General features: G+C 37.8%; 1 protein-coding gene across 7 annotated transcripts in view; it reads right to left on the bottom strand.

The window, feature by feature from the left end:
• Window positions 1-27,531, bottom strand: part of HDAC9 (histone deacetylase 9) — a 452,666-nt gene that overhangs the window by 13,897 nt on the left and 411,238 nt on the right. For all 7 annotated transcript variants that reach the window (XM_079302270.1, XM_079302269.1, XM_079302266.1 and 4 more), the window contains 3 exons: window positions 15,832-15,965; window positions 6,916-7,000; window positions 1,749-1,902 (listed from right to left, as the gene is read on the bottom strand). In XM_079302270.1, the coding sequence (XP_079158396.1) occupies window positions 1,749-1,902; window positions 6,916-7,000; window positions 15,832-15,965 (373 nt within the window). The remainder of the gene's footprint in view (window positions 1-1,748; window positions 1,903-6,915; window positions 7,001-15,831; window positions 15,966-27,531) is intronic.

Genomic DNA, 27,531 nt, shown 5'->3' on the forward strand with positions numbered 1-27,531 from the left:
CAGGTTATCAGTTGGTAGGTAATAAGTGCAGTAATTAAGTGCAATTTTAGTCAAAGGGTTATTTTGTTCAAATCATGTAGGAGTAGCAGTTGTTCTTGGTAGTTGTAGTTTTGAGTGGTGGCACATAACAAATAAAATTTTTGGTTATTCTCAGCAGTAAAAACACACAAAATTAACCATGCCCTTTTCCAGACAATTTATAGCTTTAATTTGCTTGACTGCATTATTTCCAATACTTTAACTAATATTATTTCTATTTCAGAGCTATGCACACACAAGTGTGAATTTTTCTGACCCTGGCTAGCAGAAGTGTCTCGTAACTGTCAGAAACTTATATGAAAAACAACATTACTCTTCAGCTGAGCACTGATCAGCACAGTCACAAATCTAAAACACATCTTGTGTTCATCATGGATTCTTCTCTAAGCTTTTATGAAATTTTCTGCAATAATCCTAGCACTAGAATAGCCATGGCATATTAAAATATAATTACAGTTGAAAAGGTAATTATGAAAATACTGTGAACTTTACTAGCTAGCTCTTCTCCCTGTGTGTCCCTTTGAGGGCATGCCTCGATTCCTTGACAGATGAGTGCTGCCACTGTTGTGGGGGATGTTCAGTCCCAAACACATCCACAGCTTTGAGCATTGCACTAATCCCCTGGGTGCCTATCAGTTCAGTTCTGATTAAGAGACACAACACAGGAGGAAAAAACTGAAGCAACCAAGAAGCAGTCACAATGTAAGAGCCATGGATCTTTCTGGCTCTCCTCCCACCACTGCTGTCCCTACCCACAGCTCCCTCCTTTCTCCACTGTTGTCACACAGCCTGATGAGCTGATGAGTCTCCTTATAAGGCTTTTTTCATCTTTCTTCTTTCCTCCCTTGTTTTCTGTGTATGATGGAACCCAAGTGATTTCACTGTGTTTTGTGTCTTTCTCCACTGCTGAAGACCAAAAATGTTTGTGCTTAAAACAAAAAAAATAGGAAACTCAAAACGTCTGCAGTGGCTTTTCTGATTATAGATGACACAATATTCTCTCAGTGGCTACTGAGTTTTTTCCCGTGTAATTGGCAAAACATACAACAGCATTAACTGCATCATTTTCTTAATTTGGAAGTTGAAAGCAATCTTCATTAATGTAAAAAGCAGATGACAAGCTGGAAAAACCAGCACTCTCTTTGCTGGTGTACCTCCACCTTAGTACATAGAAAACATTGTCCCTAATCCTGGTCAGGGTTGCTTTAAGTTTCATACTGGCACTGTTAACATTTCTTCCAGGGAAGTAACTTTTGATGTCTGTCTAATATCACTTAATAATTATTTAAGTACATCATAATTAAATTTATCTGACTGTTTGTTGGACACCTTCCTAGAAAATTAAAACTAAAAGAGATTTGAAAAGCTTTTAATGAGAAGAATGTGGTTGATTACACTTGACCCTGTCTATTTACCTCATATGGATATTGCACTTTTTATGCAGTAGCAGGAATTAGACATGGGAAGAAAACAAGGTTCTTATACTAATCATGAACTTTAATACAGAAATAGAGAGACCAAATTAAAAAAAACCCTGCAAACAGAATATGTCTGTTTCCAGTGGCTGAGAGAACTGAAATCCAGGGATGAAAAATTCCAGGTATCTCAATTAGCAGATAATTTTGAAACAACCCTTAGTCTTCCTTTCTTCTTTGTTTCACTTGGTTGGAGCAAAAGCCTTGAACTCTGTAATAATTTAATGCACTTACCTGCTGCCTTCCTGAGGAATACACTGCTCAACATCCACTGAAAGAGAGGCCATAGCAGATACTGTTTCTGTCTCCTCCCTCTCTTGCTTCTGAGACTCAGCCAGAGCACAATCCACTGGCACAGAGTATGGCTCCACTGACTTCCAGTACTTGCCTAAGGAAAGCACACATAATAATTTATGGGAATTTTAGCTAGCATGGTGGTACAAGAACAGTAATCACTTAGTTCAACATAGAGTGATTATAATTTAAAATCACTGTGGTATAAGCAGTACAGTTGAAATTTCAGGCTGCAGTGGAGAGGTCTATTTCTGAACCTAAGAATGCCAAGTTGGAAAGTGCTTTCATTCCAAGAGCTGTGTCACACCCTTCCCCAGAAGGTAATAAACTGGAAGAGTAACACACAGACTAATGAACACAGATTGTCAGAAAGGCTATTGGCTTTATCTCGACCAGGTGATGGGAGTTCAGAGGAGGGTTAATAACTGGAAGCTCTGATATGGCACACTGTTGATGCAGAGACAGCAAAATGTAGAAAAATGTACATTCTTGTCCAAAGTGCTCACACAGCACTGTCTTGAAAAGGAAAGAAGTCAGAAATGCCAGCTCAGACTGAAGTGGTGTTGCCAGAACAATCAGGCTTGTTAGTCCTGGATGTTCTTTCTCCTCCAACCTCAGGGCGTATACTAGAACAATAATTTAGTTAAAACTTTCATATATGAACTGGCTGTTGCTGGAAAGCTGCCAGGTATCATGAGGGATAGAGCTTTCTGGTCTGCTATGTAAAAATACAGCAGTGGATTAAAAACATGAGTGTTTTCAGATTTCTGCCTGCAACAGAAAAAGCTCATCAAGCAATGCAAAAAATAATGGCAGGTGACTCATCCTAAACATATAAAATGATCTGAAGAAACAGTTTTACTATTGGAAACCACATGAACAAGTATGAATTTACATATCTATTTATTAACAGTCCAGTAAAACACTGAGCACTCACTAATAGGCAGGTGGATGACACCTGGGAATTAGGAGCTTTGGGAAGTCTGGGAGCTCTGGACCAGAGCTTACTCAGTGCTTAGCAAGAAGCTTTCAGCAGCTGCTGCAGAGGTTGGATCAGGGTACTTATCTGGGAATTAGACGGAGGGTTTCAACAGCTGTGAAAGAGAGGGGATCAAGCAGGGGACCTTTCCAAGGACTAAAACTAGGATTTTGGCAGCTGGGCAGCAGGCTGAGCTGAGGTGCTTATCCAGAGGGTAGCTGGAGGCTTTGACAGCTGGGAGGCCAGGCCAGCAGTGGTGCTGCCTGCGCTGCTGAAAACTCCCTCTTTGGTAACACAGCTCTCTACAGTTTCAGGCTTTTGGAAGGATGAACTTTTCCCTCCAGTGAGAAAGCAGCTGTCAATAAAGTCTGAAAATGTCTTTATTCAAAAACATCATTGCAAGATGAAAGCCCAAGTCAATCTTCAAGAACAACCAGCGAGCATGGCCAGAGTGTTTCTTTGAACTCTAATAGTGTGCACGTTTGAGTAGTTAGCAGAATCTTTAAATAACGGGGACCTTCTGGGGATAAAATGTAAAGTGTATTAAGTATCCTACAAAGTTGAGATTAAGTGTTAGGAGGTTGGCTTTGCTCCAAAAACATGAAAGACAGAGCTAAAAAGTTATGTACATAACAGTAGGCTCAATGATTGGAGCCTGGCAAATTTTATAAAAACAAGACAAAAATATTCTCTATTATTACTCTGCTCAGAGACCATATTCTCTATTCATTAAAAAATACACTAAAAACAAACAAAAAAGTTATATGAGCATTCCACAATGTTCTCACAGATCCTATGTGCAAAAGTCAGTCTTTGCAATATACACCCAATTCAAACCCTATAATTTATGAGCTAAATGTTCACAGAGTGGGTGGGGTTTTTTGTTGCAGAAACAGATGTGCAAGAAAATCAAATCTGTTGGCATGGGAATAATACCCCCTCTTGCCTATAAAAGAAATGAACCCATGTTCACTGCTGGAGTTTTCAAGGGCTTTTATTCATAAAATAAAATATTAGTACCCAGCTACCACTGTGTTGCTCTCCTGCAGCAACAATAAAACAGCATCAGTGAGGATTGCTGCATCACATTCGTTCATTCACACACAGGCTTGCACCCCAGCTGCCCCCTGAATCCTGACTTTCTTGTAACATTAAAACCTAGGGCCAATTCAAGCATATTAGTGGGCTCTCTGTGCCTGTTTAGCTGCCCTTCACTCCCGAGTGATTGGTGGTTTGCTCTGCTTCCCCACACTGAGAGCTCTGTTATGAGAGAGGCTTCAGCCAGAGCAGAGTCAGGCCAGGAGGCAGGTGGCAGCCCATATACTGCAGTGGAGGGTCCTGGAGAAAGGAGCTACACTGGCAGGGTGTTTGTGGCTTTTTGGGGGAAATGTTTAAGCAGTCACAATCAGAAATAGCATCCAGGTAGCATCATGCAAAGAGGGCTCTGTGATGCTTTGTGGAAAAGCAATGATAGGTTTTTCTTTGAAATCAGAAAACTGTACTTTACAAACACCTGGGGTAAGCAGAAGAGCTTTGCAACTTTCTTTTTAACCAGAACAACCTTTATTTGCTGTACACAAAACACACACACCTTGAATGTGTGTTCAGCCAAAAGATTTGCAGGCAAAGAGTTATGGAATGGGGAGGCAATCACAGCACACAGCTGAAAAGGAGCTTTGTTAGGAGATATGCTGTGGACAGACAATTAAAAGAAGTCAAAAAGCATTGGCCTCAAACCACTACAACCCCTGAAAATTCCATTTCTACTGTGCTCTACTGGGATGTGAAATTCTACCACTGCTGTAACATTCATTGAGAAGAACTTGGTGGAGCTCAAGGGAAAGAATGAAGCATACTGCTGGTTTAATTCACACAAAATTTGAGCAATCATTGATTGCAAGAAAAAAAAATAATGAAAACAAATCAGTCTTCTAGGTATGACTTAGCTTTCAGCATGAAAATGTGCTTAAGCCTCCCTCAAAGATTTGTGTGAGCACTGGCTATTACCAGGAAATAATCAAAAGGAAAGTTTCTGTCACTCTAATAGGCAATTGTAATTACCTTTCATAGATTTGGATATGCTGTACTGTGGCTTGCTTGAAAAAGAGTGTTTGGGGTTGGTATTCTGCTGTTGAACAGAATTGTTTAGAAGTAGCCTATGACATGGGTGTGGGAACTACTAATTCCAAATGTATTACATTTTCAAAGGAGCTTTGGATCACTGTCAATACAAAACATTTATAGAAATTCTATTCTGGTTAGGAAAAAAAGTTGTCTTTTAGTTTCAAAGTATTGTAGCTTCAAGGTTTTGCAAAAAGCACAGAGGAGGGCTTTATTTGATATAAAATGTTGTTAATACTCATTATGAAAGTTGGATCACAGAAATACAAACCCAATATCCAAAGGCAATGCAATGACACAAACAAATCAAGCTTTCTCAGTACCTCTTGAGGTGCTACTAAACAGCCTAATGCTCTCCAGCCTGCCTAACTATCTAAAATGTCAAACAGGTTCTTACTTCTCTTAGATCTAAATATGCATCACAAAGCTGCACTGAACTTCCTCAGGGCTCCTTTCTGTCATCCAGGCATATTCCTTTCTAGTACCTGGTGTATCTCCAGACAAAATGAGGTAAATATAACTTTTTAGGTAGTTGTAAGAAAAGGCAAAATGTTATGTGTAAATAAGTCCAAATCCTCAGCAGCCTGATTAAGGTTTCAGAACAATCCTCTGGACTGCATGACTGTACCAGGTCAGCTGAAACCTAGCTGTGGCAAAATCAATTCATTCTGCAGAGCTCTGGACCTTGTTCTCAGATTTACACTATGTATTTGTTCCAAAAGCCACACCTCTCTGAACAGCCATCATTTGTGTGTATGCCTACTCTTCTGTTTGTCTGTTTCTCCCCTTTTTTTTTTTTTTTTTTTGTTTCAGATCCATTTTCCATTATATACATATTTTATTTCAAAAAAATATCATCTCTCTTCCTTGTGTCTGTGGTCTGTGTGTAGCATTCTGCCCTTATTATCATTTGCAAATCTGTTCTATCCTGCACAGTACATGACCCTCCTTAACCTGCTGACTCCTTCCAGATCATTAACAGATTATTAAAAGGGAATTTTAACTCGTGAGTTACAAGAACATATCACTCAGCACAGAGGACTTATTGGAATATGTTATATACAGACGATTTAGTTAGAGCTTTTCCATATCTCGGTGTCTACTGGATATGGGTGATGAATTATATACCTACAATGAATTTGCTTTGTCACTTTTCAACTAAAATCAGATGGAGAAGTACTGCATGAACAGTGAATTTGGCATGGTGTCCCTTTTAAGAACTGCATTTATTTTATGTAGATGAATCCTAACCATTTGTGGTTCATCTCAAATGAAGGAAAACATTTGTTATTCATTTGTTATTCTAAAGGAGCCAGCAAACAGTAGAAGTCAGGAAGCTCCCACTGGCTCAGTAAAATGGCGGAGACCAGAAGATTAGAGAATTTAAGGGATGTGTGCTCAGTTGGTTTAAAAGCAATTGATGGCATAAGATTCTTCAGTGAGCAAATTCCCTAAAGGATCTGGGTAGTTAAGGGTTGGGATCAGAGTACACAAGTGAAGCAATAAAGTACTTTCTGTCTCAGAAACAATAAAATAATGTAATTTTTAGCACTGTTCCATAGATCAGTGCCCATTTGGAGCTTTTTAGCTTTATCTCAAGCTCCTGTGAATCTCAAAGTGACTACCTTGAAAAAGGCTGCAAAAACAGTCTGAACAAACTATGTTACAGCTCTGATTTACCTGTCTGTTCCTGTCCCTCACTGAAAAACATCTATTTCATCCAAGCTCCTCTGGAATGAAAAGATTTGGGAATATTTAGGGATCAGAAATGTTTAAATAATTTTAATGGGTTACGTTTTCAAGATGAAATACATGGCAGAAACAAAGAGATGCTGAATAAACAAAAATAAAAGCATATATACATATAAATACTAGACACAGTATGTAAATTTATACATGAAACATTTTCCCACTTTTTTCTCTGAAACAGTAATGTCTATGGCATTAATTAATAATAAAAAATAACCCCAAGCCCACTGACCCACCAACTCAAACTGAGAAACATACTTTGAATTTCAGTGGTCTTTTTTAAAGAAGCTATTGCATTCATATTGGGGATTTGGTGCACAATATCTTCCGGGAGAGGCTCCAGCTGAAAGAATAGAATAGAATAATATAAATATTCAATAAGCCACAGAGACATAAAACAAACTGAAATGATCTAATCCTCAGGAAAAGCTCAGCCCAAGAACTGGTTAACATGTTGCTGGTATCAGTTCTAAATGTATAGTCATGATTTTGTTTTCTGTTTTCCAGCCATGTAATTGAATTCCAAGGGGCTTTTCTATTGGCTGCAAGACTAATCTATGGAGTCTCTGAAGCAGGTGCATGTCTGTGTATTATTCATTAAAAAATGCCAGTTATTTGTGTAATTTTTGTAGGTTCCTCACAAACCAAATTCCACTGCGTCTGTATACGCAGCTGGGCACTCCAAACAAAACCTTGCTGAAGCTGCACTGGAACCAAAGTGTGCACTCTATTATCTTTATTTCTCTGGTGTTATTTCATCTAACCATCTTACACATTTTAAGGTTTATAGAGGAAAAACCATAAAACACAGCTGCTTTTACTAGCTTAACATTAATTTCAAATAAAGTAAATTAAAAAATGGTTATGTAGATTAGCAGTAGATTTCCCTAAGTAAGTTTTTTTACAGAATCAGCTGCATTTTAATTTGCTAGTTTTAACTGTATATTCTTTGAGTAGGGCTGCACTAGGAGAAAGAAGTGTTCAGTTACTGCACAGTTATTTTTTGCCCTACAGTGGGTAAATATAAAAAGTAAACTGTATTTTGAATATCATCCACATCTGCTTTTTTGTCCACCCTCCACATATTTTTTCATAGGAAAAAAGGGAAAAAATTGTTTGGGCTAAATGCTTCTCCTTGCACTTTAATAATTATATTCTCCTTGAACTAGGAGAATATAGTTATTCTCCTAGAATTAGGAGTCATGAAGCTCCTCTGCTTCCATATGCAAACTTGCTTGAGGAGCAGCAACTGTGCCAAGGTGGACAAAAAAGAGCAATCTCAACACCAATCTCTCCTCTCTAAAGCCAAGGAAGTTCAACCACTGCTGACAGGAGACATCTGTACTGCAGACAAAACTCCCTTCTTAAGTATTCCTGGGTCTATTTTAAACTAGGTCAAGTGAAGCCCACCCAAGGAGCTTCCTTTGTGAAGTTAATAGTTCAGTAGCCATCATATACTATCCTCCAGGTTGCTACTGCTGCATGGCTACTCACCAGATAGATAAAATCAACTTTGATCCAAGCACACATAGTGGGAAGTAACTGCAGTGTGGATACTCCCTCAGTGGTGCTATTTTAAGCAAGCTCAGCTACAAATCCCAAAACTTCTGGGATCCTGCCACTGCAGTCAGCATTGAATGCCTGTCAGTGATAAAGACATTGCAAATATCACCAGTCCTTTGGAGTCCTGGTAACTCAAATGAATAGGGCTGTTCATGTCATTATTTCCTTAGAAGCCCATATGGGATTGCAGCTGGAAGATTTTCCTCTAGCTAGAAACAATAGCACTATGTTTTGTTTTCAAATAGCATAAATCAGCCCATTCTGCTCAGTGATCAAATGTGCAGAGAAGTGATAGTTGGACCTGACTGGGTCCCAGTGCTACTTGGTTAACAAAGAGGCCAAAGAGCAAAGAAAGATTGTTCCTATCTAGTATGTACCTGGATTAGCACAAAGACAGCAATTACAATACAAATAATATTTTAATACTTTTGCAATCCTTGAACCACATCTAATTATCATCTTCATAGGTGGCTCTATTTGGTAACTTTTTAAGATGCCTGGGGGGAAACTGCCTATTTATGAAAATGCCAACCAACAGATCAAGCTTTACAGATTTTAGAACAATAATCCATATAATAATCTGTCATTTAGCCAGGAAGAATATAAAACCATGAAGTTCTGTTTGGTCATGTTGGGTGCAGAAACACATAAGGGGCAACAAAGAGTAGTTTAAGGTTCTGTTTAATCAATTTCCTAATTCCTGAGGCTTTGATGACCAATTCACTTCTCTGAAACAGAACAAAATAGCTCCAGGCCACAGCAGCAGGAATAATAGTAAAAGGTATGGAATTGCCAGACTGCAATATGTGAGAGCTGTGTCTTGGTTTGCCCTTTGAGTATAAGATTCTTTAGGCAGACCTTTTTTACTAACTGTATGCAGACCCTTTGTACTACTTATTAAGATGGGAACAACTGATGTAGAGACAGTTAGAGGAGTTTTTCTATTAGAAGGTGAATATTTTGTTGCCTTCCTTAAAGCTGGAATTTTACAAGAGCCAAAACACAAAAGGTTTTGTTTTCCCTAACATATCAAAAACACCTCTTTTCTTATCAATATAGATTTTTTTTAAACAAATAGGTTGTATTTGAATATAGACATATCAGGTGTATATTTAGAAATAGCAGATGTGTTTTCAGAAATTAGCATAAAAATTAAAAGAAGAAAAAGGGTAAAACATCCAACACCTATCCCAATCATTACTCCATCTGTTAGCCCCACTAACAGTTTCGTAGGTGATGTGAGTATAATGGGCATATTTGATCATTTCCTTTACTCTTTTTTTCCACAAAACTTTCATTTTATATTCTAAGCTTGTCTGAGCCAGGCCCCTTTCTGTACTTTCAGGCTCCTTTCAAGCCTTTCTGTCTCCTCATCCTTAAGTACAGTTGAACAGACCTTGGATTCTCTTTCATATCAGGGAAATTTTATCAGGCTTCACAAGTGAGTTCATTACATCATATATCCTGCACAGCCCAAAATGAAGTTCCATTACAAAATCACTGCATAAATAAAGCCAGTGGGTTATGGCAGCTATTTCTATACCCTTTTAAATGAGATTGTCAGCATCCAAAAGGAGGATTCTGTTGGCAGTTGTCCACTTGCTGCATACATCTGTATAGACACAGAGGTGTCCCTGGAAAATATCAGCAGTTAGACCCAATACTGAACAAAAGAAACTATTCTACACCTGGCATGTATGGCACAATCACCTTCCCTCCTGCACTTACTGGCATTCAGATCATGGAGTCTATTAAATCTGGAGGCTAACAGAAAATAAGCTGAAAAAAGCACTGGAAATACAACATCAAGAAAGAAATCTTTTAGAGAAGAACAGCTCAAGTCTGCAGAAATAACCAAACCACTGGAGAGGCAGTTTGGACCAGGCACAAAGGGTCACACTTTCAAAGCTTTTGCATGACTGAATTGGGCTTTTTTGTCCAAAGCAGAAGACTAATGTAGAAACGGAGTCCACTAATCATTTTCAAAATGGGAAAAACAATGTAAATGGGCAAAAAAACCACTTGGTATGCCAAAATCTGCCAGAGGCATATCAACAAATGTTTGAAGAAGGAATTAATGATGGAAATTTCATGTGCCCAGAAAGGGATCTGAATTGATCCTTGGGAACGTGGAATCTGAAACTACAGCAGTCTGTATTGAATTGAAAATTCTAGTAATATCCGTGTTGTCTTTAGCACTGTCATGTTTTAAAGTACCAAGATTAGCTTCACTGAAGAATGTTGCAGAGTGCAGTTAGAGATTACTGACAAGTGAGGCAAGTGTAAGCAGAAGGTAAGGAGCTCAAAGAGTCTGTCAGAAGCAGAGGAAGAGGAGGAGGCAGGCAGGCTCCTCAGGGATGCCAGAGCTGCAGGGGGAAGAATCACAACCCCCCATTCTTGGTCAACATATGTAAGAAACCTATCAACACAAAACTGAGCTTTGTGGCTCTTAAAGTTGCCTATGATTACAGAAGAGCAAGTTCAGAGACCTCACAGGTCTTCTTATATTATGTGTTCTTATATTAGCAATTTTCTCAGGGTTTCTGCACTCTCTGTTTACATATAAGCACTTGAGGCAGGTATTTTTGTGATCAAGGGCTATAATGCAGTAAATAAACAAATCAGACCTCATCAGGGAATAATTTCGAAGACACAAAGGTTCATTAAGGTCATTAGTACCTGAAAACCAAGCAATACCTTGGAATTATGCAACTGGAGTCAGAATATTCTTTGTTTCCTTGGCCAAACCACTTCCCAACTAGCACTGCCCACCTTGGGAACTTTGATGTCACCATGCTGACCTCTGGCACACACATTACTCCAGTTTCCTATCCCATCCAGATCTCTATTTCTAGACTCTGGGTTTATGCAAGCAGCAGTTGACAGGTGTTTAGACTTAGTGTTAATTATTTTCTAGTATTAGATTCAGACTAACAAGGAGGATGTGAGATTGTGAGCAAGGTTACCATGCAATTTAAAATTGATCTCAGGCCATATTCACTTTCATGAATATTTCCATTTTGGAGAGAGAAATGATTACCTGTTCTGGTAAACAACCTCTTTTAATGCCCTCTTGGCAAAGCTCACTGCCTGGCTGGCAACAGCCCCAGACTGACACTGAATTCCACAAAGGAGAAAATGCCAACTTTTCATCAGCAGCAGGAAAGCTGCAGAGTACAAGCTTTCCACTTAAATTACCATCCCCTCCTAAATGCCAGCTCAACAGATTGCAAGAAAGAAGCAAATACTTCACACTCTGCAAGAAAATTGTCCGGTGTAAGTTTTCAAGCATGCTTGGGAGCCAACCAATCACAATGTTTTGTCAAATTCTGCTTCAGAATGAAATTCAAGCCAGAAGAATATTTACTAGAAGACGTTAAATTTAGTCACTTAGAAATGTTTTCACACTTGGGGCCAAGCTCAGCCTTGGCCGCCGCAGCCAGTGAGAACAGCCGCGCATCCTCTCCGCGCCCTCGCTGCAGGGCCCCGCTGGGCAGGGACACTGTGAGCTGCACTCCTCTGCTTCCTCTGTGCAAAGGAGAGCACGACCCTGTCTGTGAGCAATTATCACTTGGTACAGACCACAGAGAGCTGCTGTGGCCACGGGAAGCTGAGAGACACTGCCCAAACCTGAAGGCAGATCAGAGGGACCATGATGTTAGACTGACTCTGTGTCCTGTGGGATATCACACCTGGCTGCTTTAAAAGGGATGGGATGAAGGAAGAGCTGTATCCTCAGGTTTTCATTCAAAGAGTTTTGTACTTGAAAGAACACTACCCTACCCCTTCTGGCTGCAGAAGAACCCCTATATGACTGCAGTTACGTTGGAAATAAAACGTAGGATTTAGAATATTGGACTCAAGGAAAGTCCTTGCTCAAGGATTTTCTTAATCCAAGTAGAACCTCTTCAAAAATAATGTGGAGGAAAGAAATAGAACACGTATACTTATATGTCTAGAGCAGCATTACTCACCACCAGGGACCAAAAGTCATAGCAGAACTCTTTATTGCACTAAAGCTAGGATGGGCAAAATAGGGTGGAATTTCCATACTCCACAACAAATATTTGGGGGGAAAACCAATATTTAACCCAATTTTCACAGACTTCTTGGAATAAAATATAAATCTTTATATTCAACGGTTTATTAATTTATATGTATTACATATGTAATATGTATATATATATATATGTTGAAAACGAGTTTTTAAATCTATATAACCAATGTGTGAAAAACTGCAGAGCATCACAACAAGTGAAAGAATTTAATTTTCAGCATGCACATAATAATCTCAGAAAGGCTTAAAAGCAATTATTCTTGTAGAATTATCTGAATCTATCTTTCGCTTTGTTTTGACAGATGTTCTTTTAATGGACCAGTTCTCAAATCATGAGATGGTCACCTTGCCTTTTCACCTTCCAGAAGGTTTTTCCATGTTTACATTTTGGATTTCAAGGGAACCCAGCTGCCTAATCTCTTCTCACCTCTTAGGAAGATTTCCTTCCAAGGAGATAACCTACAGTGCTTCTAATTAGGTCTGCAAATGGTCAAATGGGTTTTTCTCAAAGTGACATGGAAACTTTCTGCTTGTAAACAGAAGCATGGAGAGGAAAACCTAAGACATCAAAATATTTTAAAAGCAATTTTCCATGTAAACTTTCTAATTAAAAATTATCTTTATAAAGTTTATCCTTAAGTTTATTTCCTTTTAAGTTTGTTTATTATCTAAGAAAGTATTCACAGGCCAAACCAAACAGAGCCATTTCAGATACCACAGGGTCTCTCGCCTTCTTTCCAGTTGCTGTCAGAAAGAGTGTGGATCTCCTTGAAATTCTGTTACTTATGCCAGTCCTTTCATGCTCAAATTATTTAAAGAAGATTATTTTGATAGAATATTATTTTCCTAGTGTCTTCACTCACTTTTTATCTAAGACAAGAGTGAGAAGTTATCTTACTAAACAAATCACTGATGTATAAGCAATGCATAAATTAAAATATATCTATTTTTGTTGTCAACCTGTTTTCCTTCTTGATTGTCTGAGAGAAACTAAGAAAATAAGGCATTTTGCACTTGTAAATTTAATGTTACCTCTTAGGTAACATATTAGACAAGTATTCTCTGAAAGTTGAAAGTTGTGGATAGTTTTAGAATTTTTTTTAAAGTGTTATTCTGTTGGTAATAGGACACACGAAGCAGTGAATTTCTGTATTGAAAAGTCCTGGCCAAAAACAACAAAAGAAAAGAAAAAGTTTTCAAAAAGCTCTGCAAAATGTTTATGAATTCTAATCCTCAGCACATGAATAAATACATCTGACAAACTGCAGGGTACTTCACAAAGGCCTTTCCCAACCTTTCTAATTTGAGTTCAAATGCATATGTAGTGTTTAGAACTGAAGTTAATCTTGCCAATATCTTTAACAAGGGGTGCAGCAAATATCATTATTTGTAAAAGTGAAAGGTAGATAATAAGATATAATTATCCTATTAATCACCTGTAAAGAATTGCATTCAGAGAAGAATGCATCCTCAAATTATAGTAATTGGTTGTTTAAAGAAAAAAAAAATTCCACCCTTGGCAGAACATGCTTGGAGTTTGCTGTGCAAGTTCATGAACAGTTTGCTGAAATCAAGCAGTGTACATATATGCTGTGGGCCATGAGGTACAAATTGCCATAAATCTATTTCTAACTGCTAACTAGGTATCAGACTTTGTCATTAGTGTCTGCTCTTTGGCAGCACCTCTACTTATTCTTTTAAGTCAATGTTGGTTTCTTGTAGTACTCTTGGTAGCAACATCCTTGCTGGAGTACTTTTCTTCACATGCAGCACATTTTGTCTGTGAAATTCTGCTGCACCAAACCACTTGATGCATGTCCCAGAAGACAATGTTGTTAGCAAATGGACATGAGAAAAATGCTTATTGTCTCAGATGTTTCAAGTCATTAACGACTATGTTAATCAAAAATGACTGCATGGGGTTTTTTTGTATTCATTCTCATTCAGTGATAGCAGAAATAGTAGCCTGGTAGGTTTGATACAACTGTAAAACAAAATAAGGCAGGTTCTATAAATGGGCACCACCACCAAATGGTCATAACTGAACAGAGTGATCCAGGCACCTACACAGAGGAGGATATATCACACCTTCAGCATAGAACTATTCACATTACTCCAAGGATGAAAACTTCAGGGAATGGATTTAGAAATGCTATGAAAGCCACTGGTGTTGTAAGTTGCTGTCACAGGGAAGATGATAACAGAAATATCAATGAGGGTGCCCTGGAATGGCAGCTGGTCAGGAAAGCAATGCTGCATTCACTAAGACTGTCAAATGTCCCAAGCTGGGTTATGTAATCCATATTTCAGTACCTAAATAAAAGAACTAACACTGAGCTGAGCAGCTTTTTTGTGGCATATACCACCACACTGGAAAACTTTCCTTATGGAGTTTGTCAAAGGTGACAGTAGATAAAACCCACTGAAATCTTCCTTTTTTTTTATTCTGGTGTCACATTTCTGAGCATATTTTTGAAAAAGCTAACACTATTCATTTTATGAATAATGTAAAACTAACAAGCATTGTTGATGTGTCATAAAGATGCAAAGAAAAGGTTTAAAAGAGTGCTTAGAAAATTCTCCCCAACATCCATCAGAAGACGTTATTTCACCTTATTCACATAGGTAGGAAGCCTTGAAGTGGAAGGGAACTGGCAGACTAGCCTGCAATTTGGCACTAATACATTTGATTGGAGAGATTATACAGCTATTAAGACTTCCACTGAAGGGGAAACAAAGTAGTACACTCCCCTTTATAACAAGATCTTGCAAAATTCACAATTTATGGTAAAGGCTTTTGTCCCTTCATAAATTATTTTGGCTGCACCTCCAGCAATTTTTTTCCTTCTTACTGTATTTATAGGGTAAAAGGTATTTTTTAATGGACAGAAGAAATATTTTCTCTAATAGGAATCCTTATCTTGCATTTGTACACATAAATAGAACATTCTCATATTTACTTAGTCTTATAGTCTCCTTTCAAAAGTTGTTAACAATTGCGGTGTGTGGTAACTCTTGGAAAGTCCATGTCAACTGCATACAGATCAATCTGAATCTTCATTTATATATATTTTTTTAACCTTATACACATTTTTACTAATGTTTCAGAAGTGTCAAAATACTGCAAAATATGTGCCTTTGCAATACCCTGTTTCTGAGATTACCAGTTACCTTGAAAATGCCTTTTTTTTTTTTCCCATTATAGATGGCTGAAAGGTCCATTCCTAGTGCTTGATATGGGCATCAAAGACAACCAGTGATGTCAAGTTTGGTATTCAGCACATCACTAAAAGCAACTTGGAGGTTCTAAATATGACTCAGAACTGGGAATCATTTAGACATGAATTAAAGAATTTGTATAATCATCTAATTTAGAGATATTTATGCAAACCAGGTCTGCCAATTTCTAAGACATATTCAAATTCCATGGTTTGTACTAAATGAAGAAAGGACTGACACCATTGTTACCAAAAGAACACCAAAGATAGCAGCTTCAGCAGGCTTTGCTCTTTCTCTCCCCTTGATTTATGCTTTATGTATGATTTATGTTTTACCTCATTTCCCAGAAGGGCATTTATGCAGGCTTCAGAGGCATCACAGATGGCAGTGAGGTCGTGTCCTCCCTCCAGCGCCAGCACCACGCGGCCACCCGCCAGCTTCAGCAGCTGCTTGGTTAGGTGACCAAAACCTGGTGTTCAAACACAGGAGGGCAAATAGTTAAAGCAAAACAGGCATTGCAGGCATGTCTCACATCTGCTGCATGGGAATGTAGAAAGCTCTGGAATACTGTACAGGGAGCATAGGATATGCTTAGTCCAGAATCCTGTTTCTGACCATGGCCCACACCAGATGATTTGGAGTTAGTATATGGAATTTTTTTATGAGGCACATGTGAGATAATGTCCCTCATGCTGATCCCTCATTGCTGGAGATAAGTTGAAACATGAGGATATCTCTCTTCCTACCTTTGTTAACCATTATCAGCCTGGATTCTCTTCCTATCTGCATATCAGTGTGACATACAGTCATGTTATTTAGAGAGATCTGACATAACCCTGGCCACTTACGGCGTTGATATGACAAATAATATTTGTAGTTAAACTACATTTCTATAATTAAAAATAACAGTGCTTTCCAAATGGGATGATGAAGGGTTTTTTATTTAAAAATAACCTCTTCCTTTGTATTTGAGGTTTGAGAATAATATAAAATCATGGACTGAGAGATAGTGGAAACATATGTTACCTCTTAGCTCCATCTTGAAGTGTTTTTAGAAGCAGCACTAATAACTTTAATTCAGGGTTTTGGTATAAGTCAAAACTGTCTAGAACTTTGGAGCTATCTCTACCAGTATCACTCACTCCTGACCAGCAGTACTCTAGGAAACTCTGCAACATTTCCAAAAATGATGGTACTTCATTTTCTGTGGTGATCTATAACTACACAGACATTACCACAAAGTTTTCATCTGTGATTCAAATAAATTTAATTAATTACGTTTTTAATGACAAGAAAAATTGCATGAAATATGTCAATTTGAAGTGAAGATTTTTGAAAGAATTTTTGTGGTAGTTTCCTAAGACAGCTATTGTTTTTGTTTAATCTTTTTCAAGTAAGAAATGATAAATAAAGATTTGAAATTACTGGTGTTAAATAAACATCACATCTTGTTCTTAACTTTACCACTTGATCTGTACTAGTTGCTCCATTGATGATCACCACTACTCATTCCAGTGCATTTTATTTCCTTTAATAAAGCATTAGTAGGTACCTGCTGAACCCTGGAGTTTTATAAAGACAGGAAAATAAACATCTTTTGTTCCAGTGAAGAAGACCATAAAAAATTAAAAATGTGAAAAATACAAGCATATTTTTCAGAGAAATTCTCCAAACTCACTTTTAGTTCTGTTTTCATCTTAGGATGCAAAATGCACATCTCTGTTAAGCACATGTCCAACTGCTTTTAGATTAGGAACTTTAATTATATAAAATCTGGATTAGCTAAAAACCCCAAAACAGCAAAACTCCTCTATTTGCCACTTAACATACAGATGATCATAGAAACATTTGAGGTTAAATACTATCTCCTTGAGCCACTGCCCAATCTTCTGTACCTTAAAACTACCACAGTTTTGATTCTAGCAAAGTAACTACATTGTGGTTCAAATAAAGGGCTGAATAACAAATAAAACCTTAAATCCCCATTTAAAGTCAACCTTCCCTCATGAAAAAAAAATCCACAAAAATCCTCCAACACGCCCCGCCCACCGCTCTCTACAAAAGACCAAATTTAGACAGGATAATAAAAGTGAAGGAAGGAGTGGAATGAGGGTAACCTTTGATCTTTAGCCAATTTCTGCTGTCTTTTACCTACAGAAATTATTTCTGTCTGCATGTTGCACATGAGATCTTTAGGTCCATAAGAAGAGTGTGCCAACAGTGTAAAGTGAGTCAGAGACAGAACATTTACAGGAAATGAAGAAGAATGAACAGGCGCAGGCTCCCCACATCTTTCATTCTCCCTTTGAGTGTGTGAGGAATCCAACAGCACTTTTAAGATGACACTATCCTTTGTGTTATACAGATTCTGTGAAGGGAAAGCTCTACCATGTTGCCACTGCACATTGGAGAAATTTATATGGCTGCAAATACTATCTCCACATTGTAATCTTCTGAGGTTTGTCAGGCAATAAATGTGAAGACTCTTGCTATGCCTTTTCTTCATTTAGACAACCATACATAATATAACCCATAATCATTTTGACAATATTAATTTGTCTGCTGGTTGGCTGATGATTTTCCTGGTATCAATGCTGTAATAATCACCCCTTACTGAGTCAGGATACAATAAGCTTCACAGAAAGCATTTTTCTGAACAGAGATCACAGTAACAGGATAAACTCTTTCCAACCCAGATTAAAACGTGGTGGTGCTTTTCTTCAGTATAGCTACCCTGACAAAGTAAAGGTGATTTGCTAGAAAGTAAAGAAACAACTTTAGTCAACAGTACCAACACCGCCAGTGACTGAATGAATGAGTTATGGAAATTCTTAACAAAGAAACTTGGATCCTGTGTCACTGCAGCAACCTAGGAAAGATGCTAGCTTCCTCAAGGAAATCCCTGGAGTGCATAAGTAAGAAAATGGAAAGAAAGGAATCCCAGTCAAGTAATAGTTTTAAGATGGGCTGTAGTTCATGCCAAATGATTAATGAAAACAAGAAGAAAATAGTAACAACCACCATTAAAAGAATCCATCATCTCCCTTGATATAAGGAGATCAAGCACTGGCCAACTTAAGGTGAGAAAGGATTCAGACAGGCATTTTGAATCCTGGGCCTTCCAATTCACATGAATATCTAGAAATCAGCACCAGTTCTTGGCTCTTCTACTTTACCTGCTGAAATCTTGTTAATGTGCTCAGTAATTTTGTATTTCAGAGAAGTGCAGCATTTTTAAAAGTTAGGCTCATGCAATATGTCAGGAAACTGTGAGAATGATTTTGTGCCAACTATTATTTTCATAATTTCTGTAATTTAAACACTGAAAGTACTTGCTTCATTAACAGATCCAACATTTGGGTATCCTGGGTAGAACATGCAAAATCATTAAATATTCATTTGCTATCATCCTATTATTATTAACCTTTTATTTCCACAAGAAACAAAACACTCTTAAGTAATTCTGAAATTCCTACTTTCTTTCTCCACAAAAAAAGGGAATGCACAATGTACATCCAAGCAGTGAAGACTAGATTGAGAGTGTAACCATTATAAATCATGTTATGCCTTGCAGAGATAAGCTGCATATGAACTATTATTTGCTAACTTTTGAAGTAAGAATACAAAATTTCAAAACAAAACCAACACGTGTAATTTTTAATTACACCTTTTCCCCTCCTGCAGTATTATTATTGGAGGAGATACAATACTCAGACTTTTGTAAGAAATTATTGTAGTGTGGGGAGGTGGAAAGAGAAAATTATTATTCCATTATACTAATGAGGAATCTGTCAGGCTGTTATTGAAGGACAGAGTGTGCTGATCACTTGAATTACCATCTAAGGAAGTAGTTCATCTTTTAGTGATCTGATGGACTGATGCCTCAGTAAGGATCCTGTTTTTCTTTTTTTTTTTCTATTTGTAACATATAAGTTCCCCCCAAACTCTTTTTAATTCTGATAAGCAGTAAGGCATGGATGAGGTTTCTGAAGCCTCATTTGAACAAAATCAGTAAAGTAACTGAACTCTACCTGGACTTACTGAAAACCAAAATAACATAAAAATCCTATAAAAAGAGAATCCAGAGTTATTTCAGGTTTTTTGGTTGGTGGTTTGGCTTTTTTATTTTTTTTTTTCCTCTGAGGTATCCTTACTTTGATAACTCGAAAAGGACAGTGGCAAACAGCAGGCAGGTAAAACACCTCTTATCCAGGTCAGCTCCCCTCTGACAGGCTCATTACCCAACTGTAATTCATGTTACATGTGGCTGAAGTAAAGCTAACCAGTCAGAGTCTATATGGACAACCTTCCATTTTGCAAAGGAAGCATTTGAGAATGAAGAAAACTTGTGAATTTATTCTTTTTGCATCCTTTCCTCAGCAGACAGGGAAGGGAGCCATATGGATGGGGTGAACTCCCAGCCAGCACTGCAGAACTCGTTTGCATAAATAGTCATATATGCAACTCAATTTGCTTGCCAGCAAACGTGCAAACACCCAGTTAGTGGGGACTAAACCTGCCTCAGCAGAAGAGAGACTCTTTCCCTCTCCCCCACTGTGCATAAGGAGAGCAGATGTCTCCTGCACAGTCATTTTTTGGGTGATTGCAGGCTGAACAAAGCAGTGGTGCTGGCCCTTGCTCATTGGAGATGGCTAGTGAAGGAACAAGGACACGTCAACAACTGAAAGGTTGGAGAAGCTTTAGAGTTGTGGAGAAAGCATCAGCTTTTTCAGCCTCAGCAGCAGGGCCCCAACAGCTCTTTTGGCTTCAGTGCCTTAAAAGCTACAACCCAACCCTAAATTACAGCAGAGTCTGGTGAGCTCCTCTGGATACTCAGACCAGCCTGGAGAGGAATACATGCAAAACACAAAACCTCCACAGTCTCTGTCCTGGACCTCCAAGCGTGTATTTAACTATTATTTACCATTTAATCATGTCATTACTCACTAATTTACTTGACAATGTGTTTTCCTCTCATTAAAACTGTTGCGATGATCGCTGCCAAAATTCTACCCACCAGTGTTCCGTGCTCCTTCCCTGTGGTTCCTTCGTGACTATTTGATTAATTTTCATTGATATTCTTCCAACAATAGCATCTAAAATTAACTGGGTCAGTTTTTACATAACTTCCTGAGTCACCAGGCTACGTGTCCTAAATAAATATGTCCATACAGGAGTCAAATGATAATTTACCCTTCCAGCACTAGCAGGGGCTGGGACATTTTGAAAAGCTTGTGTTCTATGATAGGAGAACATATTTTATTCTCAGCTCTTAATTCAGGACCTTTTATTTAATCAAAACTTCATTTGGATGAAGTCAGAGACTTGACTCAGTTGGCAGGATGTGGCCTTGAGTGAGGGGGAAAAGGAGATTTTAATGCCAAATACATTCTTATGAAAAACATTTTCCAAATGGCTGAAATTACAAATGTTAGTGTTGAGGTACCTGAATTTAAATGGTGCACTTGGCCTCCAGGCATTAGCTGCTGATTTCTTGCTTTTAATATGGGAGAAGGAAGCTCAGTAACACTTCAAATTACATGCCTCAAGCAGACATTTAATTTATATTAAATTAGACACTAATTGCATGTTAAATAAATATCAATATTCTCAGGAACACATTTTAATGGAATAATGATTTATGTAATAGATGTTTTTATTGCATGCCTGTTAGGTCTACAGTAATATGTTTTTCATAATTAGCTGCTCTTTAGCTGTTATACTGAATATAACTTATTAAATCTCAATATATATTCAAGGATACATAGGATACCTCTTTGAAAGTCAAATACAGCAAACCTGTCTTGCTACAGGAAAGGGGACCTTGCAATGCACAGTAAGATGGTATTCTCAACCCACTTGAGATATGGATGTATCCAAGTGTGTCATAGAGTACATAGCATTTAGTCCTTCAGGAGGGAGGAACTTTTACACCTTCATCACATAAGGCAATGCTGACCACCAGGCAAAATGTTCCTCAGAGAAAACATATGGAGGAAGAACACTCTCCCAAACTCTTCTCCCAATTAATTAATGGCAAAAATAAAAGGATGGCATTTCTTTTGTAACTTGCATTATCAAGCTTTAGGGATTTTGCACCCTTCAGGAAAGGTCACGGTAATATACAAAATATTATGAAGTTTTTAGAACTGTTGAAGTGCTGTTATGTGGATTCAGAGGGAAAATATTCAACCACAGATTTCAGCTGCCAAAGTCAAAGCAGGAACTTTTGAATATTCCCAAAACCGGCTGGATGTTTTTAGCCCTGTTCTGACTAGCTCTTTGCTCTGTGCCTTCCTTTTTTCTCTGTTTTTTTACATTTCTTTAATGTCTGCCCCTTCCTATATCTGGCCCAACTAATAGTTTCTTCACTCTCCTGCTATCTTCCTCTCTATTTTCATTTTGCTTCCTATTTATAAAATCCTGTACTAAATGAAGCCAGACAGGATGCAAGATAATCCGTCCAGCAGAGATCTTCCCTGTTTTTTCAAGAACAAGTAGTTCTGCATCAGAAAGCAGAAGTCAGAAGAGAGAAGCTGTAGGACTTCACATAGCAAGGTGGTATTTCAGAGTCTTGGATTCAGATCTCTCTGAAAAAGGCTGTTGCTTCATCTGTGAGGTGAGAGGATTCTCCATGGAGTTTGGAGAACTTTTTCTTTTTTCCTTTTTCTTTCTCTTCTTTTATTCTTTTTTTTTCCTAGAGACTAAAAACCCTCTAAAAGGATTCTGTGGAGACAGACTAATCAGACTAATAATTATCTGTGAAAATCTGTCCCACATACTGTGAAATCTGCCAAGCTGATAGAGCATGTGGTATTACTGTTATCATAACTTCTTCCAAATCTGATCAAATTGCCTGATTAAACTGATATACAAGACATGCATCTGATGTTACAAGTTACAGATGATTATATCTCCAAATCTGAGTCTAGGCTCAGTAAGGGGTTGGCTAAAAAACAAAACATAGGATAAAAAAAATAATTCAAAATATGAGGAATTTGTTTCTATTCCATGCTGGAATGAAAATCAGATACTACTATTGACTATCCAAATAAATCAGTAAGCTTGATTAGGTTTGGAGAAGTTTATTATAATGCTACTGCCTATAAAATCAACCTGACACATTTTTAAAATATGTGGGGCAAAGATTCGGCTGTTATACATGAAGAGCTGAAATGTGGGCACTGAGTTATAATTGAAAACAATCAAATGGGAAGATCTAGCCTTATTTCTTTTTCTAACTGATGGAAAACCAAGACAGTTAATGCTGAATTGTCCCAGGAGGCTGACACAAAGGATCTGACTTAAACCCCATCACTCAGAAGCTAAGAACTGACTGCCATTTTCTGAAGATGGTCTAATATATTCTGCCAAGAAAATCAACGTGGACTAAAGGATATTTCCAACTTATACAGTTTGTCAGAGCACACAAATTAAGACTCTCATTTTATTTTCAGTCATTTGCTGACCCTACCATATCAACATATCAGATGAAATTAAGAGCTTGTTCCTTAGCCAGTGTTAATCAGCATATACCATTATCTAAAGAACTAGCCTCCAGATGTGGACCATTCATCATTCCAAGGCTAGCAACACACATACAATAAGCATATCAGGGAGAGGCTCTTGTAGGTGGACAGACTTGAAGTAAACACTCTATTTCCTGACAAATTTGGCAACAAGTTTCCTGGTGAACTCAGTATTAGTATCAGAGGTCTAGTGCCCCTTAGGATTTGGATCACATTGTTTAATAAACATCATTTTATAAAATCAGAAGGGAATAAGGCACTGTGTTTCTAAGGGATTACTGTACATCTCATATAGTTATTCACTTTCCCTCTGGCCCTCTGCCTGTTAACCCCACCTGACACATGCTATAATCACCCAGAAATGCACTGCCTGTCACCACTTATTGAAAAGGTAATGTGTAAAACTTGCTAGAGGAAATAGTATTGAAACTAGGTTTGGGGTCTGACTGCTTACAGTCTTCTGCTTAATTGAAATTTCCAAGTAAAATACATTGAGCAACTTTCTATTATGTTGTTTATTACAAAAATATATAAGAATTAAGGATGTGATTTCAACCCAGACAACAGCCCCTTTGTACCTGTTCATACTTTTAAAAGGACACACAAATGCCTTGAAATGGTGGAATTGTAAAAGCAACTGTAGCTACCATTTGAATTACATAGGTGACTCTATCCAGCCTTCTCCATGAATAGAGAAGTCATGTCAGAACCTTGTCAGTCATGTTATTACACAGCAGAGTGTGCAGGAGCCTTAACCTGCCAGGAGCACAAGAGAAAGTGGCAGGGAGCTGCACAAGCTTCAGGTGAAGGCAGGACTGATGCCACTTTGTTCTCATGCACAACAGGTGGGAATATGTAGAAGACATTTTAATTTTCTAGTCTCTTTGTTTCCACAGAAATTCGACTACTCCAATCCTTTCCCCCACCACTCCCCCCAGACCCTCCAAGAAATACATATGTCAATAAAATATTTTCTTAGAATTTTGAATATCTCAGCCCTGTCTTTCCAGTCTTCTAACCCACAGTTATCTCAAAGAGTCTTTCTGTGAGATTCTGCAGCCAAGTGGTGACCCACCAATTACTGCATGAGAATCAGTGGCTCAGAAGCCTTATGGAGTTCTTTACTCAGGGGTTTTCTACCTTTTCTTATTAGAGAAAGTTAAAACAATGACTGTAAGCTGACATGGGTGAAAGATGCCTTCAGGTGGCTGAGCAGTCAAAGAGTACTACTTTCTGGATTTTCTCAGAGTGAGGAGCAGAATCACTCCTGATTCTGCAGGATCCATATATAAGAAAATTACCACCATCTATGCTGCTGCCATAGCATGAGAGCAGTCTTAAGGGAAGCTGGAGAACCTAAAATAAATGGTAATCTTCACTGAAGAATAGAAACATCAAGACAAACAATGGTATTTCTGTGCTACACTAAATCCAGATAACTAGTGTCAAGGTAATTTGAGGACTCCAGATGTTGTTGCAGCTGCAACAGTCATCTTAGTCATTCTTAAAAGTGGGAAGTTCACAACAGGGCAAAACCCATTCATTCCACATTGAGATATTGTTTCTTGAGCAGCAACAGCTATTTCTTCTTCAAGGGAAAACAGTACATCAGCTTTTTTAGCTGGAGACACAGAAAATCTACTACCAGAATAGCTACTGTTTCTTCCTCCAGAGTTTTAACAGCTAGAAGTAAAATAATTTGTTGCAGTGGCTCAAAGCTCTCTAGTGGCTCTAGAATCTTAGCAAATAAGATATATCAAATTGCAGCATCAGGATTGCATTTACTCTTCACTCTGATGAAAGCTAAAGATCCACAGTAGCTGAGAGTTTGGGCAAAAATTATCCAAACTTCATAGCAAAGCCACTTAGAAACCCTAGACAAGAAAGGTATTCAACCATCTCACTATAAATAAATGGGGATAAACAGGGAAAAATATCAAATTCAGAACAGTTTCACTCATTAGGACAGTAAGTGGTCACTCCAGCAGAGGATAAACTTTTCAGTCATTCTCAGTTTTGGCCAAAGGGCTGATTTAATTTAATAAAGTAAGTGGCTATGGGCCAAAATTTTAGCATCATCTCACTGCTTTGCCTGGATTTGAGTGCTAAAATTTATATGGGGGAATTAATTAATTAGTCATAACAATTACTCATGAGAGATATAGATGAAAAAAAAATGGGACATAAGAGAATTGGGAAAAGGATAAAAGTGTTTGTTCAGTTACTAAAAGAGACTGTTATTAAATAAGAGGAAAAATAAATACATTTGTGACTAATAGACAATACAGGCATGGAAGGATATGCAAGAAAAAAATTAATGTGAGTATGAAACTAAACACTGTCAAGGAAACAGATTTTCTTACAACCATCAGAAAGGGCCAGAAAGTAAAGAGACCAAAGTTTATGATCTTATTTCTACAAGTGGATGCAGTGCATTTCTGAATTTTCCCCAAGGGATATACTTTTGTATAAGGATTTGAAGGATTTTTTAAATCCTTCATTTGCAGAGAAAGATGAGACAGTGCCCAGTAATACTGACATGAAAATCATTCAGCTTTTGACTGCAGTGAACTCTGGACTCCCCAGTGATAATTTGATAACTAAAATGAAGTCTAGACACAGGCAGCTGGCACAGTGCTGGATGACAGGTTTGCATGTGTGGGTAAAGTGTTTGTGATAACCCTCAAAGCAATGAAAACATTTAAATAAGCAGGTACTTGACAGCAGGCTGGTCCTCTCTAGGAGCAATCACATCACTTGCCATTTATTCAGACATACTACCATACTGTCACAGGGACAAAATCTGAAGTAATACAATGGCTGCAATGGATTTATATTTCTGGAACTGTGAGTGGAAAAGGTGGCTTCTATCTCTTAGCCAGGTGATACATAAATCCATCTCAAGGTGATGAGCCTTGGCATGTACTTAGTCCAACCTGGAATAGCTCAAAGATCAAAGATGGCCTGGAAGTCTTTTTAACAAAGATAACAAACAAAGATATATTTTTTCCTTTTCCTTGGATCCAATGTGAACTCAAATAGTAAATCTTTATATCCATTATAACACTTGCAAGGACCAAATGCTCAGATCTTGGTAGAAAACATGTCTGAAGACAAGTGCTTGCACGTAGGTAAACAAAAAAGTAATTTCCAAAATTAAGATGATTTTTGGCATTGATAGCTATTAATAAAAAATATTTCTTTAGTGCTAAAATCTATACAAATCAGAGCAAGATCTGGATATTGCCTATTCAAAAGGTGTGAAATCCAACACATGCAGCCAGCAGGGCTGATACAGGTGTGATTGAGCAGGTGTGTGCTTGCAGGCAGAGAAGGTTGTAAAAAAGCCATTTTGTTTTCTTCCTATTCTGTTTCAGATGCCCAAGAAACATGCAGGAATCGTCCTTATGACCCCTTCAGGCTAGGATTTTTTTCACTTGTTGCACATTCTGTACTGGGTCTTCCTGTGCTCTCACTATGTCTGGAAATGCTCGAGAGAAATTTGCTTTGACATGACTATAACCTGTTCTGTGGGACTGCTATATAATGCAAGCTAATATTTTTATCAGAGTTTGGCTCATATTTCTAGCTGTGTTTTTTCATGTGAAGTGACAATGCATAAGTGACCAGGCAGCTGATGTTACACATTGGAAGACAGAAAAATAAAAACATTTTCGTATTTAATGTGAAATTAAGAAATGAGAAATTTAGGGTACCACAGCTCTATTTTTTTACCAAACACAGAACTTGTTGGGTTTTAAAATTACTTTTAATTATTGGAAAGTGGATAACAGGAAAAATATATATATACAGAGAAGAACAATTATTTCCTATAGTTTTTAGCATTAGGCAGAAATCAAGAAGTTAGAATTTACTGCTGGCTTATGGTTAAAACCTGAACTTAGCTGTCTCTATGCAGAGCAAAGCAAAGGCCCAGAATAGTAGATGTTCATTTAATTAACATCTCTATCTTACAGCATATGCAAAAAGGGTCCATTGTGCAAGCAATCATAAATCTCTCTTGGTCTAACTTCAGAGCAATTGACCTTACAACCCAAATAATGTTCCTTTGTGCACAGTTTTTGTATGCAATCTCTAGATTTACTGTTCCAAAGAAGGAGTGTGTAAACAATTTCAGACAAGACTGAAGTGAGCAACTCATTCATCCTACATATGGATAAATGTTTGTGCCAAACTGGAAAGCTTGTTCTGGAAAGAGTCTCTACTGATGCTACTTTCAGTGCTTCCAGATTAGAATTTTTCATTTATTTTATTTTATGTCCTGATACTATCTTAATCAGGAATGAAATTAGGAGAAGAGAAATGACAGGTTTTAGCAGTTCATTGGACAGCAGAGGGTATTATAGGGGAAGATAGTGACACTTTGCCAGTGCAAGAGTATTCCCTTGTCAATCATCAAATGATTGCCATTAATAAAAAATTCAGAGGACCTCTTCAAGAAAAAGGCAAAAACAGAAACATAGACAACACAAATGTAACTTCTAC

Source organism: Erithacus rubecula (genome assembly GCF_903797595.1).
Source record: "Erithacus rubecula genome assembly, chromosome: 3".
In the NCBI taxonomy this organism is placed as follows: Eukaryota; Metazoa; Chordata; class Aves; order Passeriformes; family Muscicapidae; genus Erithacus; species Erithacus rubecula.